We start from the raw sequence: 20,641 nt of genomic DNA on the forward strand, positions 1-20,641 counted from the left end.
ACATTCATTGCCTCGTTTATTTGACACTGATGTATTAGATTTGTTGCTTTCTCAATTTCTTCCGAGTTCTTTATTATGTCGAGCAGTCTTGAAAGTTTTGAGTCATCTGTTGTATTGATATAGGTTTTTGATGTTCCTTTCAGTTCTATTTCTATTAGTATTGAAATGTGTTTTCTGATGAGGGCTGCTCTCGACGTCCATAGGCTTACCTCCTTCTTTACTTTAATCTCTTCTCCTTTATAGAACACCAAGTCTATTGTGCTGGTTCAATTGGGTGCAAAGTAAGTTTTTAGTTCTTTCCTGTTGATTAATCGAAAACCTTCTTCCTTTAGTGCGTCGATGACCAATTCAGATTTGGAGTTTGGCTGATCAATCCTACAGCTGAGATTGCCAGCGATTATCACATTTTCTTCTTCTGATGTCTCTTCTATTGCACTTAGAATTGCTTCTGTTACATCTTCTGTCGATTTAATAATAATAATAATAATAATAATAATAATAATAATATTTGTTTTACGTCCCACTAACTACTTTTATGGTTTTCGGAGATGCCGAGGTGCTGGAATTTAGTCCCGCAGGAGTTCTTTTACGTGCCAGTAAATCTACCGACACGAGGCTGTCGTATTTGAGCACCTTCAAATACCACCGGACTGAGCCAGGATCGAACCTGCCAAGTTGGGGTCAGAAGGCCACACCTCAACTGTCTGAGCCACTCAGCCTGGCTCCTGTTGATTTATCAGGAGACATGTAAATTCCTATAACAGTGATATAGGGTGTTTTAACGATAATGGCATTTTCAATAATAAAATAATGTTACAGTGAAACCTCGATTATCCGTTCCCTGAAACTACGTTTTTCCGTAATATTCGTTCAAACTACGTGGTCCCGCGAGCATCCCATTTAAAACCTGTATTAAAATCCTGCGTTATCCGTTCCTCGAAGAAACGATTTCCCGCATCAACCGTCCAGAAATTTCAGTCCCATCAACGCTAAATCCTCGATCAAGTGTTTTTCAAGATTTCGAGAATGGACGGCAGGAATCGAATTTGCGAGTCTAGCGTATTTTAATTTCGTCAGATATCTTGCGCGATCATACTTACGGAACATTCTGTACCAGGCTAACAATGAAGGCCTCCACCAACTTGCGCTTTGTTAAGAGCTTTCTGTTGAATGTTTCGTTCAGTTGGCTGTGTTACTAGCTGGTGAAAACCAACAATTTACGCAGTCGAGTTTCGGTTGCTTACACAGTACAGTATTGAAATGACGCGACCTGTAAAGCATGTGAAAACCCTGCAAGAAAAACTTCAGATTATAGAGGAAGTTGAAAGAAATCCAACAGAAAAAAAAGTTGACATCGCGAAACGTTTAGGCTTACCTGCTTCGACACTGAATACAATAATAGGGAAAAAACAAGAGATACGTCAACAAGTAAAAAAATGTGGATCCTCCGCAAAGAATAGAAAAACGGGGAAGGAATCGAGATATTCTAAAATGGAAGCAGTTCTCTTTTCTTGGTATCAGCAAGCTCGGGCGTCGAGAATTCCTGTGGATTGCCTGTAGAATACTGAACTTCGTCTTCACTTCTTTCCCGGCGTCCAACATACACACAGCCCTTTGCACCAGCTGCTTGTGGTAGTACCCTTTACAGCACATTATCACCCCCGCATCCAGAGGCTGAAGGACACTGGTACAGTTCGGGAGATAGAAAATAACTTTCACATTTCGTAAGAAAGTTCCTGCGGGTGGGCGGCACAGTTATCTACAAACAAAACTATTTTTCTCGCTTGAGCACCCATAGAAGCATCCAGTCCGCTTCGAATGGATGGATTTCCCGGTTTAAGGAGCGTCACGGGCTGGTGTATAAAAAGCTCGCCGGCGAGAGTGCTGCAGTTGACGGTTCGGCTGTGGAAGATCGGGGGAAAAATCTCCTAGAGCTGCTTGAAGGATACGAACCGAAGAACATTTATAACGCGGATGAAACCGGCCTATTTTTCAACTGTTTACCGGATCGCACGCTGGCTCTTAAAGAAGAATCTTGTCATGGAGGCAAAAATGTGAAGGACCGCATAACTGTTTTGTTGTGCTGTAACAGTGATGGGTCAGACAAACGTATCGCTATCGTTATAGGCAAAGCAGCAAAACCGAGATGCTTTAAGAACGTGAAGAAGTTACCAGTGCGATACTACGCGAACGGTAAAGCTTGGATGACCACAGACACTTTTTTGGATTTTCTTCATGGCTTTAATTTATACTACAGAGCGGAGTGCCTGTGGAATGTTAAAGTGTTCTCAATATCGGGACATCAATGTGAGAAATAAGGCCTATGAAGTTAAACATAACTACGGATCTAGTTAAAAAGAAAATCAACAACTTTTGGAATGAACAAGGAAAAAATTGAGGCTGATACACGCGTCAAGAATTCTAATGATTTGAAGCTATCTCCAGTAGCTAAAAATCTGACTCACTGCCAGTTCAGCTAAGAATTGATACAACTTCTCATCTGAGTGTTTTCTTTGGGGATATGAGGCGCAACCTAGAAAAAATTAATTACTAATAATATGCCAGTATTTAGCATATCGGTACCGGTATTATAAAAGTCATTTCGTCCACTTACCAAAAGGTACAACATTTCAAATGTACTAAAATCCATCCTTAAGAAGTCTCTATAACCATCTCCTCCCTCGTTTAATAAATCAGCTAATAAATGTTCCTGTATTCCAAAAACGGGTCTTTTGTTCAAGGATTCTTTAACCCAAAAGCTCCTGACTTTTTTCGCTTCATTCTGTTGTCTTGTTTTAAAACACAACAGCAAGATACCAGCCATAGTAAGACGTTTTCATCTGCTTGGAGCCATATTGGAAACTGTACTCTTATACGAGTAAGCACCATAAATGTAAACGCGTTTCCTACTCGTATACGAGCGCTCGTATACGAGTTACTCGTAAATGTAAAGCCGGCTTAAAGAGCATAGAACAGCTGTGTGATGATGCTACTGCCACAGCCAGTGCAAGCGCCGTGCAAGAGATCGCGAGCGAGGGGGAAGACGAAGATGAAATTGAACCCCTGCCAACGTTTGCAGAAGCATTAGCCGCCTTTGACAAAATTCGCGACTATATTACTGCGTATGACACAGACAGCAGCGAACTACAGAACGTTTTAAATATTGAGGGAGCACTGTACCGTGTTAAGGCACGACAAAACAAAAAACAACTGACGATTAACGACTGTTTCACTACAAAGTGACTACTGTATTCTGTGACTGAAGAAATGGCAATTTAAGTGTTTTGTGTGTGTGTTGTGTGTGCAGTACGTAACCTGTATGTGTGTGATGTGACACTTTATTTTTGTGAGTGCGAGAGTGCGTTGTGATTAGCTTACATGATTATGTGACTGGACCTTTTACAACCTATGCTTATTTACGTGTTTTCAGCGATCTTTCCTAACTATAATACCACAGGTAGGTTCATGCGAACTGTACCAGTAATTATGCCTATCATGCAATACATTAAATCCCAGAAGATGTAATGAACCGTCTTCAAGCTTGCCCTATCCTTCCTTGGCAAGCTCGGTCGCCTGTTCTCTCTCCCACAGAACACATTTGGGACGTCATGGGAAGGCGATTGCGAACATCCCGAAATGTCGCCAATTTAGTCCAACAGTTGGAGACCATTTGGCATGAAATTCCACAGGACACCATCTGGGAACTTTATCACTCTATGCCATGTCGAATAACAGCTCGCATCCAGGCCAGGGGTGGACCAACGCCTTATTGACGTCCTCACTTTGTAACGCTCTAACTCTGTAATAAATCATTCGACTGTTCTGCACTTTTGATCGTTTGTTTTCCATCTGTTCCTCACATCCACCGAGTTTTATCGCCATCGGACAATTCCTTCCTGGCGCGTCGTTCTTTTTTGTTATACAGTGTATATTTAAGGCGTATAGAATAAATTGCATTTTCTTTTTGTGCGTGTCATGAACTTGTACAGAGACTCAATTGTTAACTGTAGCATCATACACTAAATAAAATACATAAGCCCGGCACTTTCCACATCACGACTGAAGATCTGTCAAAATAGTACCTCAAAGAGATAAAGCAACTGTTCAGACCACCTCACACAAGCAACACAATAGGACCTCCTCCTAACGTCTAAAGGACTTCAACATACCCACCAGCCACACACTACATCCACAACCCAGTGAACTGCTCTTCAACCTTACACTGAATAACCTCAAAAAAGCTTCACAACAAAACAACATACAACAAGTTTATACGGTCATGTATTAAATATATAGATCGACATACGAAAGTATACGCATGCTTAAAATATTGTAGACCTTCATTTACAGATTTACTGCTGCTAAATGGTACGTCACATCGACAAAGGATTTTACCATAAGACATCAGATTTAGCGGCCTAAACGACTGGTCGTATGATATCTGATCTATTCATGGGTCAGATTGAGTTAGAAACGTTGAATAGGGTAAAATTTTTGTAAGATTATCTCACATTGCATTACTTTTCAGATAATTATGTGACAGCTACATACATAGCATTTGGCTCACATATGGCTACTGGGTGGGCCAATTTTCGTGTAGGGTTTGATGATTCTGTCTTTCTTATAAGTGATTGAAAGTATGAATTATGCATGTGAAAAATCCAAATTTACTTAACATCGAGAAATAGACAAAAATCAAACGTAAAAGGGATACAGATACAACAAAAAGTCATAAGACCAAGGTCCGTTATTCTAACAAATCTTGATCAAACTCTCTAACAGCATTCTTACCATTCTACTATAAGGCACCTAAATATTGATGCTCATTCTTCTAAGAAGTGATGCCGATCTATAGAATATTTAGACCTCCCCAGAAAAACATATAAGCTGAACGTTTCAATGTCCCACAAATATAAAAAGAATATTTAAATGCTATGACTACAATAAACTACAATGCCATCCCAGTATCAGCATTTTCTCCATTTGACAGGATATGAGTAAGACATCCCATTGACACTTCAAGACAAGTTCGACCAGTTCAGTTCCAAAATGTACCATAAGTTTGAATATATTATGTAAATTGTTTAAAAATAGTTTTTAAGAATAGTTCTAGCACATGTTAATCTCCAATAAGTTGTAAAAATGTACAGATGATTAATCCCAATTGCATCAAGCCGTTCTCATTACCAACATTATGAAAGTTAACAGTCAATATATTTCCATTAAATGTGAACAAGAGTAGAATGTCACATTAGAACTTTAAAACATGGACGGCTTGATCACTCCTTTGCACTGTTATATAAATAATATTGACTATGATTAATCCTAAAATAGCATCCACTCAGAGCTCTAACTTGGGAGATAGAATTAATGGCTGATGATGCCTGCAATGGCAGGCGAAACATGTACCATGCTCAAACTTAATGTAATGACATTGTTATAGTCATAAAGACTCAACCAGTATTGAATAGGTGGTTTCAATAAATTAATGTTTCGTTGTATTGTAGAGACGCATGGAATAGGTATTGCTGGAAAATTTTGAACGAGTTCTCTTCGGTATTACGATGTCAATGTTAAGTTAATGGTCCTTAAACCCACGGAAATAAAGAATAATTGTGCAGCCGCAAAAAAAAAAAAAGAAAAAAAAAGAAATACGGCATGACGAAAGTCAATGCTCGGCGTCTAAAAATAGTCTAAAAATGCGTAGGCCTACTGCATAACAAGGCATTCATATGATTTTACAAACTTCTTTTTGAGCCTGATTTATATTTTTTGAAGGAAAAAGTGGGGTTCATCTTGGATTTGGAGAAATACAGTACTATTTTTTTTTTTTTTCAGAATGAAATTAAACATACACTTTTACGTAGTATCGGATTACGAAAAATAACGAACAAGTAAGCTGTAATGTGGATATCATCCGCGGAAACAAAAATCGGATATAACGACAATCCGTTATAGCGAGTAAATTTTTCGCTACCATAAATTCTCGCTATAACGGACTTCTACTGTATTTATTTACTGTGCTTAATGAGATACTTGTAATATTTTGTAACTATACACCTATGACTCTGTCCACTGCAACTACCAGTTGCCTAACGACAATAAAATTCTGTTCTATTCTATTCAGTACTGATGTCGAGAACACAGTCGATCCACTGTGTATGATGACATGCATAAAAACTAATGTCCAATAACAAGTAACTGTGGGCAGGGGACCGCGACTCACCATGGACTGCCCACGCAAACATTTCTCCCACGGGCTGTTACTCTCCACCTCATCAGGTAAGGTAACGGTTATTCTGTCCGAAGGCAGGTCCGAACCTCATCAGAAAGATTCTATTTGAACAATCAGTTCTTAGTTTAGGCCTAAGGTGGACCGGCGTCTAAGCGCGGAAGCGGTTCGAACCCACGCCGTCTGAAAGAGGCCTTACGAACGTAAAATTAAGCATGAACACGTCAGACACAAAGAGAATAAGACTGGTGCTCCCTGCAGCTGTAGGCCGACATGCAACCACGCTCCGGGGCTGTGAAATTAAGTTCTCTACCAAAACCTTACCCAGCCCAGTTGTCGCTGGCCTGTCATGCGCGTAACGTGGTCGGGACCGGTAATTTAAATTTCTAATAGTGGGAGTTACGAACGTACTAAATAGTGATGTAAGTGTGCTATCCAGGTTTCTTTAGCAGGTATTAAATAGGACACATCCTGGGACTTTGGAATAATGACATAATAACCAGGCAGGAAAGGAAATCAAAGAGGAATTTGGAAAGGGAATCACAATCCAAGGAGAGGAAATCAAAACCTTGAGATTTGCCAATGATGTTATTTTATCTGAGACTACAGAAGATCTCGAGAAGCTGCTGAATGGTATGGATGAAGTCTTGGGTAAGAAGTACAAGATGAAAATAAATAAGTCCAAAACTAAAGTAATGGAGTGCAGTCGAACGAAGGCAGGTGATGCAGGAAATATTAAATTAGGAAATGAAGTCTTAAAGGAAGTAGATTAATACTGTTACTTAGGTAGTAAAATAACTAACGATGGCAGAAGTAAGGAGGACATAAAATGCAGATTAGCACAAGCAAGGAAGAACTTTCGTTAAGAAAAGAAATTTGCTCACTTCAAACATTGATATAGGAATTAGAAAGAAGTTTTTGAAGACTTTCGTGTGGAGCGTGGCATTGTATGAAAGTGAAACATGGACTAGAAACTTTTGAAATGTGGTGTTACAGAAGAATGCTGAAGGTGAGATGGATAGATCGAATCACAAATGAAGAGAGGAGATCAATTTGGCTAAATTTGACGAGAAGAAGAGATAGAATGATAGGACACATCTTAAGTATGGTGGTGATTATTGTTTTAAGAGGAAGTACAACTAGGCAACCATCCTCTATATAACACTAATCAGAGAGAAAAATTGAAGGGAACCGACACTTCGAAAAATGAAGATATCGGACGAAGAAAGGCAAGGGCCACGAAGGGCGTGAAAATGAAAGACTCCCTAGCCCTTGCAAACCTAATAGCGTCGGGGTCGGAAAAGAACAAGAGTTGACCAAGGGAGGTCGGATAGGATAGATGAAAGTGAGGAGCCTGGCACAAGTAAGTGGAAGCAATGCCAGGACTCAGCTGAGGGCCCGGTGGTCGCCAACCCACGCTCCAAAGTTCAGAGCCCCTGGGGCAAGGAGACATCTTAAGACACCCAGGACTTGTTCAGTTGGTTTTTGAAGGAAGTGTAGGTGGTAAGAACGGTAGGGGTAGAACAAGGTATGAATATGAATATGACAAGCAGATTAGAGCAGATGTAGGATGCAATAGTTACGTAGAAATGAAAAGGTTAGCACAGGATAGGGTGGCCTGGACAGCTGCATCAAACCAGTCTATGGACTGATGACTCAAACAAAAACACAACCAGGGAAATGCGCTATAGAGGGACATCTTAACCAGTTTCGACTCTATATTTATCATAATTCTTATAATTATTGTATATGACCTGATTTGTCACTTGTTTATCTTCCATTATTTACTTTGTGTCTTAGTTTACTAAAACAGATTTACCCCTAAAATACTCTCCACAAAAAAAAATTAGACACTGGCTATCTTTCACAATATCAATGCCATAATATTTCAGAAAGTAATAGTACCATTATATCAAATGAGCGTGAAATCTGAAATACATCAATATGAAGTCCTACTCTTTAAGACATGCATTTCTATTGCATCCTTGCTTCAGTATTTTTTCCTTATATTTTCCCTGTCAGCTTGAACATGCTACCTGATGCAGCCATCGTTTGGTGATTTTTTTATCAGAAACTATCTCTGTTGTTGGATATAAAAAAGTTAAATACCGTTACAGAACTGTATAAGGTAATGTTCTTACCGAATGCAAGCCAAACGCCAGATTTCTGGATCACGGCTACACAAATAAAATCCTCGGCAGACAAGAGAACACATCTCTAAGGAGCGCATGTCGAGATCGGATGACACCACCCATTTCAGAATGTAAAGCATGATCTCCATAGGCAATGCTGACACATGGGTACCCTGAAAACATACGTTTGAAAATGTTTATTTAAACCATTTTTAGCTGGCTCCTGCAGTAATTTATCACTCTTTATGCCAGTAAACTTATGATGAATTACTAACACATAGAAGATAAGAAGTATGACCGGCTGAGCCAAGGACACAATGAAAACATAAGTTTCACCACATACTAATAAGTTTTACTCTTCTGCTTAACAACTGACACCAGATGTTTGGGTTTTAATATAAGGTATGGTATACAAGGTACAATTCTATCCTAACACTCATCTCGAGGGACCTGAGAACAAAGGTGGACGAAAAATTTGCTCAAGATATTTGCTGTCAGTAATGATATGTGAAGCTTGAATCTCTGAATTATATTTTTCAATTCTCTTGAAGACAAGCATTAACATATTTTGTCATGGAGGTGGATAGTAGAATAGATGTCTGCTAAATAATTTTAAAAAGTATAATCTGTCCTATCATACACAGGCTGATGGTTGAACAGCACCGACTTTCCTCTGAGGTCATGAACTCACGGTCATGACTCTCCAACTGCAGAATTGTTTGTGATGAAGTACTATATTCATAAAAATAAAAAGGCCATAGATGAATTCAGAAAGTAACAATGACCTATTGTCTTATAAACCCAAGGTGTCTACAGAGATTATATTGCATATTCACTATGTGGTTGGAGTTGTAAAACAATGACTGTTTCAATCGCATACAACAGCAAGTCCTGTCCCACATCACAGTCAGGAAAAATCTGTCAGAAACAACATTCTTCAGAGAACCTATATATGCTCCCAGCGTAAGACAAAACTGTCAAGAAAGCTAGATCGCACCAAGTTCCAAAATCCCACCGGTATAGAAATAACGGAGAGCCCCCGTGGCTCAGGCGGCAACGCGCCCGGCCTCGCACCGCTGGGTTCCGTGGTTCAAATCCCGGTCACTCCATGTGAGATTTGTGCTGCACAAAGCGGAAGCAGGACAGGTTTTTCTCTGGGTACTCCGGTTTTCCCTGCCATCTTTCATTCCAGCAACACTCTCCATTAACATTTCATTTCATCTGTCACTCATTAATCATTGCCCCAGAGAAGTGCGACAGGCTTTGGCAGCTGGCACAATTCCCATCCTCGCCGCTAGATGGGGGCTTCATTCATTCATTCCATTCCTGACCCGGTCGAATGACTGGAAACAGGCTGTGGATTTGATAGAAATAATGGAGAAAATAAAGGCTAACAATATAAACATGGCACTTTTTTTTCTTTTGCTGGTTGCTTTACGTCGCACCGACACAGATAGGTCTTATGGCGACGATGGTACAGGAAAGGCCTGGGAATGGGAAGGAAGCGGCCGTGGCCTTAATTAAGGTACAGCCCCAGCATTTGCCTGGTGTGAAAATGGGAAACCACGGAAAACCATCTCCAGGGCTGCCAACAGTGGGGTTCGAACCCACTATCTCCCAGATGCGAGCTCACAGCTGCGTGCTCCTAAGCACACAGCCAACTCGCCTGGTAAACATGGCACTAGAGGAGCTAGAAGTCTTGTACTACACGCCATGCAGCCAACAGCGAAACACGTGAGAATCACCAAAACAACGCCCATGATACTGGATGACGAAAACGATTCTCAATGCTTTGAAGATCTTCACAACAGAAGCAGAAGCAAAAGCATATGCAGAAAAGAGGAGACAGTACAAATCTGCAGTCAAACAGGCCAAAGAGAAGTATAAATAGATACAGGAGATATTGCAAATAGATAAGGCAGAAAAAGATCCTTTCAAAGCACTGAAGCCCTGACAGCCTCGGTTTACTAAAGATATACCCATGGAATCTGAAGTGGGACAGAATGGTGGAATGAGGAAGGTGAAGTAGCATTGTTAATGGCCCGACCCAGCAGCAGCTGGATAAGGAGAAAGGAGGAGGATGATGATACCCATGGAAACATGGGTTAGTCACCTCAGTCTCGTACTGCAAGAAAAGATCACCAGAGCTGCTCCTGTTTTGCCTACAGGAACCTATGAACCTTTTACAGTAGAGGAAGTATCATCTGCAATATATACCAGTGAATACTGGAAAGCACGTGGCCCAAACTTAATGTTCAATGAATACCTAAAACCAGCAGCCCCTTTGCTTGAAGAAACATAGGACTGCTGTGATGAATAAAAACATACATACATACATACATACATACATACATACATACATACATTATCATTATAGACTGTTATGCCTTTCAGAGTTCAGTCTGCAAGCCTCTGAGAATTTACTAAATGTCGCCACAATCCTCGACTTGAAACTAGTGTTGTGGCCTCATTTAGTTCTATACCTCTTATCTTTAAATCGTTAGAAACCGAGTCTAACCATCGTCGTCTTGGTCTCCCTCTACTTCTCTTACCCTCCATAGCAGAGTCCATTATTCTCCTAGGTAACCTATCCTCCTCCATTCGTCTCACATGACCCCACCACTGAAGCCGGTTTATACGTATAGCTTCATCCATAGAGTTCATTCCTAAATTAGCCTTTATCTCCTCATTCCGAGTACTCTCCTGTCATTGTTCCCACCTGCTTGTACCAGCAATCATTCTTGCTACTTTCATGTCTGTTACTTCTAACTTATGAATAAGACATCCTGAGTCCACCCAGCTTTCGCTCCCATAAAGCAAAGTTGGTCTGAAAACAGACCGATGTAAAGATAGTTTCGTCTGGGAGCTGACTTCCTTCTTATAGAATACTGCTGATCGCAACTGCGAATTCACTGCATTAGCTTTACTACACCTTGATTCAATCTCACTTACTACATTACCATCCTGGGAGCACACACAACCTAAATACTTGAAATTATCGACCTGTTCTAGCTTTGTATCACCAATCTGACATTCAATTCTGTTGAATTTCTTACCTACTGACATCATTTTAGTCTTCGAGAGGCTAATTTTCATACCATACTCATTGCACCTACTTTCAAGTTCCAAGATATTAGACTACAGGCTTTCGGCACAGTCTGCCATTACGACCAAGTCGTCAGCATAGGCCAGACTGCTTACTACATTTCCACTTAACTGAATCCCTCCCTACCATTTTATACGTTTCAGCAGATGATCCATGTAAACTACGAACAGCAAAGGTGAAAGATTACAGCCTTGTCTAACCCCTGTAAGTACCCTGAACCAAGAACTCATTCTACCATCAATTCTCACTGAAGCCCAATTGTCAACATAAATGCCTTTGATTGATTGATAATCTACCTTTAATTCCATAGTCCCCCAGTATAGTGAACATCTTTTCCCTCGGTTCCCTATCATATGCTTTCTCTAGATCTAAGAAACAAACACAACTGCCTATTCTTCTCATAGCATTTTTCAATTACCTGGCGCATACTGAAAATGTGATCCTGACAGCCTCTCTGTAGTCTGAAACCACACTGGTTTTCATCCAACTTCCTCTCAATGACTGATCGCACCCTATCTTCCAAGATGCCAGTGAATACTTTGCCTGGTATACTAATCAATGAGATACCTCGATAGTTGTTGCAATCCTTCTTGTTCCCTTGCTTAGAGATAGGTGCAATTACTGCTTTTGTCCAATCTGAAGGTACCTTACCAACACTCCACGCTAATTTTACTACTCTATGAAGCCATTTCATCCCTGCCTTCCCACTATACTTCACCATTTCAGGTCTAATTTCATATATTCCTGCTGCCTTATGACAATGGAGTTTATTTACCATCCTTTCCACTTCCTCAAGCATAATTTCACCAACATCATATTCCTCCTCCCCATGAGCTTGGCTGTTTGCAATACAACCAGGATGATTTCCTTTTACATTGAGAAGATGTTCAAAATATTCCCTCCACCTCTCCAGCGATTCCCTGGGATCTATTATGAGTTCACCTGAATTACTCAAAACACTGTTCATTTCCTTTTTCCCTCCCTTCCTAAGATTCCTTATTACTGTCCAGAAAGGTTTCCCTGCTGCTTGACCTAGCCTTTCCAGGTTATTACCAAAATCTTCCCATGACTTCTTTTTGGATTCAACAACTATTTGTTTCGCTCTGTTTTTTTACTCTACGTACAAATCCCTGTCTGCCTCGGCCCTTGTTTGGAGCCATTTCTGATAAGTCTTTTTTATTACGTTTACAGGCTGCTCTCACTTCATCATTCCGCCAAGATGTTCGCCTTTTCCCATCTTTACACACAGTTGTTCATAGGCATTCCCTTGCTGCTTCTACTACAGCATCCCTGTATGCCACCCATTCACTTTCTATATCCTGAACCTGCTTACTGTCTACTGTTCGAAACTTCTCACTAATCATATCCATGTACTTCTGTCTAATTTCCTCATCCTGGAGATTTTCTACCCTTATTCGTTTGCAGACAGATTTCGCTTTCTCTACCCTAGGCCTAGAGATACTTAGTTCACTACAGATCAGATAGTGGTCTGTATCATCGAGAAATCTGCGAAAAACTCGTACATTCCTAACAGATTTCCAGAATTCAAAGTCTGTTAAGATATAGTCTATTATGGATCTGGTACCCCTAGCCTCCTATGTGTAGCAGTGAATAGCCTTATGCTTGAAGAATGTATTCGTAACAGCTAAACCCATACTAGCACAGAAGTCCAGCAAACGCTTCCCATTCCCATTAGCTTCCATATCTTCCCCACATTTACCAATCACCCTTTTGTATCCTTCAGTTCTATTCCCAACTCTCGCACTGAAATCACCCATTAGCACTATTCTATCCTTGCTGTTGACCCTGACTATGATGTCACTCAATGCTTCATAAAACTTGTCAACTTCATCCTCATCTGCACCCTCATATGGTGAATACACGGACACAATTCTTGTCCTAATTCCTCCAACTGACAAATCTACCCACATCATTCGCTCATTTACGTGCCTAACAGAAACTATGTTGCGTGCAATGGTATTCCTGATAAAGAGCCCTACCCCAGACTCTGCCCTTCCTTTTCTAACACCCGTCAAGTACACTTTATAATCTCCTATCTCTTCCTCGTTATCTCCCCTTACCCGAATATCACTTACTCCTAGCACATCCAGATGCATCCTCTTTGCTGACTCAATCAGTTCTACCTTCTTTCTTCCATAAGCCCCATTAATATTGATAGCTCCCCATCAAATTCCATTTCGTTCGCCAAGTTTTTTTCCAAGGAGTCCTTCGCCTGTCAAATGGGAGTGGGACTCCATTACTCCCATAGGTCCGAGGCTTGCTTAAAATGTTCTGAGCTCGGTAAATTCATGAAGCAGGATGCTACCCTACTTGCACATAGTCCAAGTGAGGATCTCTCCTCTAGCGGGTTATGGACCACCGGTGAATTGTACAGTCCTAGCCGCCTGAGCACAAGGAGGGCCATGACTCAGAATATGTCTGAGATGCCCACTCCCATTCCATAGTAGCTGGTATCCCGACTCTCAGGACCATTTACTAGGCCACTCAGCCGTTGCCCGTGGTTTACGAACTAGGACGTGACTACAGTAATCCACAAACATGAACCATTGAATAAAAACATACAAGACAAAATTCCTGATTCTTGGAGGAAGTCAACTGTAAAAATGCTGTATAAAGGAAAAGGAAACTTGAGCAATCCCAACTCCTGCAAAGGTATTCTCTTGAGTACACTGTCTTCAAGATTTTCATAAAGATACTGACAGGAAGACTGACAGACCTAGATTCCAGACATGCAATTTGGTTTGTGCAAGCGTATATCTACTCTACAGGCCATAATGTACTTACAAGACTCTCTGTAGGATACTTTGAGACACTCGAAAGGAAAGCTGTTCGTAGTCTTTGTGGATTCCACAAAGGCCTTCAACGGTATTGACAAGATCATGTTGGTACAGGAACTAGCATGAATAGTCAGTAAAGATCACTATACTGTTAGCCTAATCACAGACATTCTCTGCAGCAACCAGGTAAAACTGACAACAATATAACCAGATCGAAACCAATATAGCAGACTATAACAGGGTGACCCATAAGCCCGATGCTTTTCAATGTAACGACAGCTGATGTAGTTCACAATATAGAAGTTGTAATGGTCTCCTGGAAGAGTGGGATGATAGCCGAGACTCTATACTGAAACCTATACAAGCCCTTTCTTTCTTTCTTTTTGTTAAGCAGGAATATACCTTCTTCAGGAATTCCAGAGTATTAATTAATTTGCTTGATGGAGAGTGTATGCAACAGAAGTCCACTTCTATGAGTAGTGGCCCGACTTCTGAGACTTTTCCCAGTGCAATATCTATATTGACTATTATGTCTACCTCCTTGAGATCTGACAAAAGTAGGCACTGAATATAAAACATACGAGGGCGGATCAAATATAAAAGAGAATTATTTTTAAAAATTTATTGCATCAACAAACAAACAAAACTACACATATAGAGATCACTTTTCTACATAGTATCCTGCCTTCTATACACATTTTCTTCATCGGATTGGTAAGCTTTTGATGCTGTCCTGATAGAAAGAAGAGGGATGTGTGCAGAGCCAGTTGGACAGGAACTCTTGTAAACTTGCATCATCATCGAACTGCTGTCCTCCTAGGACTTGTTTGAGTGGTCCAAACAAATGGTGGTCGCAGGACGATAAATCTGGACTATACAGAGGGTGTTCCAGAGGTGTCCAGTGAATTTCCTCCAGTTCCCCTACCCCATTAAAGCGGCATTGTAATGGAGAAGAATGAAGTTTTGGATCGGATGCCGGCGTCACTTGTTGCGATACACAGCTTTTGCTTCATCCAAAAGGCGACAATAATAGGCTGCATTAATTGTCCTTTGTTCGTGAAAAAAATCCACCAGCAAATCACCCACGGAGTCCCAGAAAACAGTTGCAAGCACCTTTGCATGTTTTGGACTTGACCGGTTCTGCTTTGTCTCTTCACCGCCACTCCATGCTTGTTTGCTTTGACTCTGGCGTGTAATGATGCACCCAAGTTTCATCACAAGTCACAATACAATGCAAGAAATCCTCTTTCCTCCTCATAGCAATGCAGGGGTCTCTGACAAACTTCCTCGTGTAGCCTAAAGTTTCTTGTTCCTGGTTGAGGAGATGAGGAACCCAACTGGCAGACAATTTTCTCAAATGGAATTCATTGAATGATGATTTGAACACTTCCATAACTTATTCCTATGGCTAAAACAATTTGCAAAATTTTTTATTCGCTGATCTTCATCAATAGATAACATTTGACAGTCTTCACAATTTTAAAGTATTCCTCCAGCCAACCAATAGTTGTGATAAATACGGTTCGACCCTCACCTGTTACAACTAGATTCGTCCAATATTGAAGCTATGAACGTTTTAAACAGATTTTTTGGATTTGTTGATTTTAACTCCAAGTTTTTTATGTATCACTGTTTTTGTATATGTCCTTCATCTTTGTGTTATTTTAGCTGATGATGGCCTCTATGCTAGGTCGAAGCATGTCCTATGTAACTTTTTAGACAGACCCTTTATCAAACGGCAAACTTGTATTGAACAGGTTGACTTTATACAATTAAATTCTTTTAGAATTTTATCTTAGATACATTTTACGATCGACTTATGCTGTCATACCCACCGTAGAAGCCCAGCACAAAAATATTTTTAGACATCATACCCATTTAAGGGGTTAACATGAAGCAAACTCTGCCTATTTTGACTCTGCATGACCAGAAATAATGTTTCACAATAAACACCTTCTCCTCTGCTGTGAGAACCATAACTGCAAAATTCAACAATTCACAATATGTCAAACTATTACATACAATAAATACATACTTCATTGCTAGGAAAACATGGACAGGAGACGAGCAATAAGTTCAGTATCGTTTGTTTTGCTTTGCCGCATACCATAGAAACATTGATCCCTCCTCTTTCTTTCTTCTTCTTCTTCTGCTTTTATGACCACATAGGATCAGTTTAGTCAGTCCGTCGTTCAGGTCTCTTTGAAGGGATTGTTCGGGCTTTGCGGTCCTCCCAGTACTTCTTCAGACGCTCCGATCTTCGTGCCCTTTCCTCAGTTGAAAATGTGCATGTTGTTGGTTTGTTTTGTGGAAGGGCAAAGCGGAGGTTTGTATTCTTGAGTTTTGTATTCAATTTTATCTTATTTGTGGTGTCTTCTGTTGTAAGGCCTATTTCCTTCAGATCCTCTCTTACTTCTCTGATCCATTTACATCCTGTTGTGGTATTTTTTGAGACGAGATTGGGTTGTACTAGTTGTTTCAGAAGTCTCGAGTCCTGCATCCTCATGATATGTCCAAAGAATCCCAGTCTCCTCTTATGCATAGTATCTGTAATGTGTTCTAGCTCTTTGTACACGACTTTGTTAGGTATTAACCGCCACTGTCCATCTTTCTGGTATTTTTTGTTGATGCAGGTTCTTCCAATCCTCCTTTCAATTTTCTGAAGTCTGTCAGTCTTTGATTGTTTATTCAGGTAAAAGAGTGTTTCTGCTGCATATGTAGCTTCCGGTTTTATAACTGTGTTGTAGTGTTTTATTTTTGTATTTATTGATAGACATTTCCTTTTGTAGATATCCCATGTTAATTTTTGTGCTTTAGCTAATCTATTTGTTCTTACTTGGATTGAGATGTTTTCATTTAAGTTATGTGTTATTACTTCTCCAAGGTATTTAAACTGAGTTACTATTTTGATTTTATTACCATTTATGGTGACTTCTTTTAGCCGTGTTGGTTTTTGGGGCATAATTTCTGTTTTTTCAAATGATATTTTGAGGCCAATTTTATTTGCAATGTTTTGAAGTTCTAATATCTGGGTTTTTGCTTCTTTTATGTCCACTGCTAGTAATGCTAAATCGTCAGCAAAACCCAGGCAATTTGTTTTGATTTTTCGGCCAATCTTTATTTTGGGGGGACATTTTCTAAACATTTTCCCTCCTCTTTAAAATGAGATATTTAACACTGTAGTCACATGTGCTGGCTATGAAATATTTCAATGTTAAAACTTTCACATTTTTATAACACTCATTACCCCAAGTATGGTCCCGAAACTACAGACGTCTTCTACTTCAAAAATTTTGGAAATACAACAATGAAAATAACAGCAGTGATATGTATGCATTCTTTTTTCCACTGGATTAACGTTGGACTAACTCAGATAGGTTTTCAGTGAAAACAGGATAGGATACGACCAGGAATGTGAAGGAAGCATCCGTGACCTTAATTAAGGTACAATCCCAACATTTTCCTGGTGTGATAATGGGAAAAGAAGGAATATTTCCACGGCTGCCAATGGGTTCAAACCTACCATCTACCGAATGCAAGCTTACAGCTACATGGCCTGCACCACAATGCCAACTTGCTTGGTTGTATGCTTTCTGAGTGATGTAAGTTGTCATCATAGTAAAAATAAGCAGTTCAAGGAAAAGCTACCAGCAATACCATTTTCCTAGTCAGAGTTGAATCTTATATAGGCCCATATTGTATTCATGGAATTAATGGCATAATGAAGCTCACCTGTTGTTCCTGTTGGGGAATGCACACACAGCGAGTTCTGGTGAAGAACTTTTGCAAACGTGTTAAGAGATCACTTTCATCTTCATCCTCTGATTGTGTGTCTGCCTCCCTTTCATTTTCAGGTTCTGATCCATCTGACAGAAAGAAAGAAGAATAGAGTTAAATACACAAAGCTGCCATTTACCAATATAGTAGAGTATTTATTAACCGAGTTAAGGAGAACCAAGACTACCTTGGATAAAACTGATGATTACCAAAAAACTGTGCTTTGAACAGAAATTTTAGAAACTCGTTGGAAAACATAGAATGGGCAAATCAGGTTAATATGAATAATTTTTTCCTTCTCCACTCATTTGATTGACAGCCGATGTAGTGATTATGGTACTGAGAAATCAGGCCGTGAAACATCAACTGGATAGCAGTTAATAGACTTGAGCTGCGAAACAATGGAGTTGTTGCATTGCACATTCAGTCTCATACTGAAGAGAAGAGAGCGCTTAGACTTGAGCCATGAAACAATTGAATTCTTTGACAATGATCGAAACACAACATTATTTTTATCAGGCTCAAATAACATGGAACCCTGATTAATCGAGACTTTGCTGTATTTTAAAAATAGGATCAACTTTTTTTGCTAAGAACTACAGCTAGAAATTTCACTGAACATTTAGGTGTTTCCATATTTTTGGGCAGGTCTGCTGACTCGCAACACTGTCACTAGCTTCTCACTAATGTGATAGTTGTTCAAATTCTGATGCAAGATTTTCAAAATAGAAATTTTAATTTTCACACTTACATCGGTGCAACAGAATGACAATAATTGTTCTTCATGATCACCCTAAAGAGCAACTAGACTAAGACAGTGAACAGAGATTGCCGACTAGCGTGCATCAAACCAGCAGACTCACAGTTGGAGAGTGTGGTGGTGGTGGTAGTGAATTTTGTTGTTTTAAGAGGAAACAGTTTCACCTATCTGTGCAGTATATTCTTCGGAGACAGTTTAGTCTCAAGAAAGATCACCAACAGGATGCAAAACAGTTTTGCTCTTCTACCAACAAGTTAAGATTCTTCTTCAGGAAAAGATTTCAAAAAAGGCAAAATTAGTAATGTTCAACAGCTACTTCATACGAGTCTTGACATATGGTATCAAAACACACATCCTCACAAAGAGAGACTTGACAATATTGTAGGCATCAGAGGTACTCTCGAGCAAACTTTGCATTTAGGATAATACATTATAAAAGTTTAAATACAGTAGAAGTCCGCTATAGTGAGAATTCATAACAGTGAAAAATCTACTCGCTATAGCGGATTGTCCTTATATCTGATTTTTTTGTAAAAGTCGAAAAATAAAACCCATACACATTAAAATCGGTATGAAACTGCAATCAGTTTGCTCAAAATTTGAGTTTTCGTGGATGATATCCACACTACAGCTTGTTTGTTTGTTATTTTTCTAAATCCGATACTACGTGAAAGTGGACGTTTAATTTCATCCAAGACGACCCTAAATGCAATACAACCCCCACTTTTCCCTTCAAAAATCTTTAATCAGGCTTAAAAAGTACTTCGTAAAGTCACATGAATGTCTTTCTTGTGCAGTATGCATTTTTAGACTATCTTTGTCTTCATGCCAACGCCAAACACCGGCTTCAGTTATGCTGTATTTTTTTGCGGCTGCATAAATTATTCTTTATTTCTGTTGATTTAATAACCATTAACTTAAAATTGGCATCATATTATCGAAAAGAACACGTAAATTTGACGGCAATATCTATTCCACGCATCTCTACAATACGATGATCTATCAGGAAAATAATCTTGCTGTCTATAAAACTGTTACTTTTACTCAGCGTCAGCTGCAGCCGGCCGCTACACGCACGTCTCACTTGCCGGGTTCGGCCAACTTCAGCGGCTAGTGATGTACAGGCCTAATTGCGGGTGTTGAAGGTCAACGAACAAGGGTAGTTTACTGCGCAGTGGTATAGCCATTCCTACCTTGTGTATTTCGAGCACATACCTCACAATTTCATATTCGACTTCTTTAAAGCGTCCTTGTTGCAAGTCACTGAATGCATTTTTTGTACAGTACGCATTTTTTAGCTATCTTTGTCTTCACGCTAACGCCGAATATTGGCTTTCGATAGGCCTATGCCGTATTTCTCAAGGCTGCACAATTATTCTACATTTCTGAGTGTTTAATAAACATTAACTGAAACGTGGCATCATAATACTGATGAGAACCCATTGAAAAATTGCCAGCAATACCTATTTCACGTATATTTACAATACAATGATCCATCACGAAAATATCTCTGCTGTCTATAAAACTTACTTTTACTAAACGTCAGGTACAGTAGACGCATTATACCTCTGCCACTGAGCTGTGGCCTTTCTAAGAATTCGAAGGTTCACATGTTTTGATGCCATTATGCAGATTTGAGAAACGTTTCTGTAGAGGCTAATAGAACGTCATTCTCTCTTCACTATTTCCCGAGATTCAGTGATCTTACACAGAGGCACTGTAGAACCAGTTGCCGTGGCTAGTGATGTGTAATAAAGGTGGTCATTTGTCAGCAAGTCTTGTGCGCATGCGGGTGGGGGTGAAAATAAGCAGCGTGGTTACCGCGGTAGTTGCCAG

General features: G+C 39.8%; 1 protein-coding gene across 2 annotated transcripts in view; it reads right to left on the minus strand.

Moving 5' to 3' along the window:
• Positions 1-20,641, minus strand: part of LOC136858678 (F-box only protein 9) — a 178,926-nt gene that overhangs the window by 84,284 nt on the left and 74,001 nt on the right. For both annotated transcript variants that reach the window (XM_067138399.2, XM_067138398.2), the window contains exons 5-6: positions 18,001-18,134; positions 8,374-8,537 (exon numbers count right to left, since the gene is read on the minus strand). In XM_067138399.2, coding sequence (XP_066994500.2) covers positions 8,374-8,537; positions 18,001-18,134 — 298 coding nt within the window. The remainder of the gene's footprint in view (positions 1-8,373; positions 8,538-18,000; positions 18,135-20,641) is intronic.

This window comes from Anabrus simplex, chromosome 1 (genome assembly GCF_040414725.1).
Source record: "Anabrus simplex isolate iqAnaSimp1 chromosome 1, ASM4041472v1, whole genome shotgun sequence".
Lineage (NCBI taxonomy): Eukaryota > Metazoa > Arthropoda > Insecta > Orthoptera > Tettigoniidae > Anabrus > Anabrus simplex.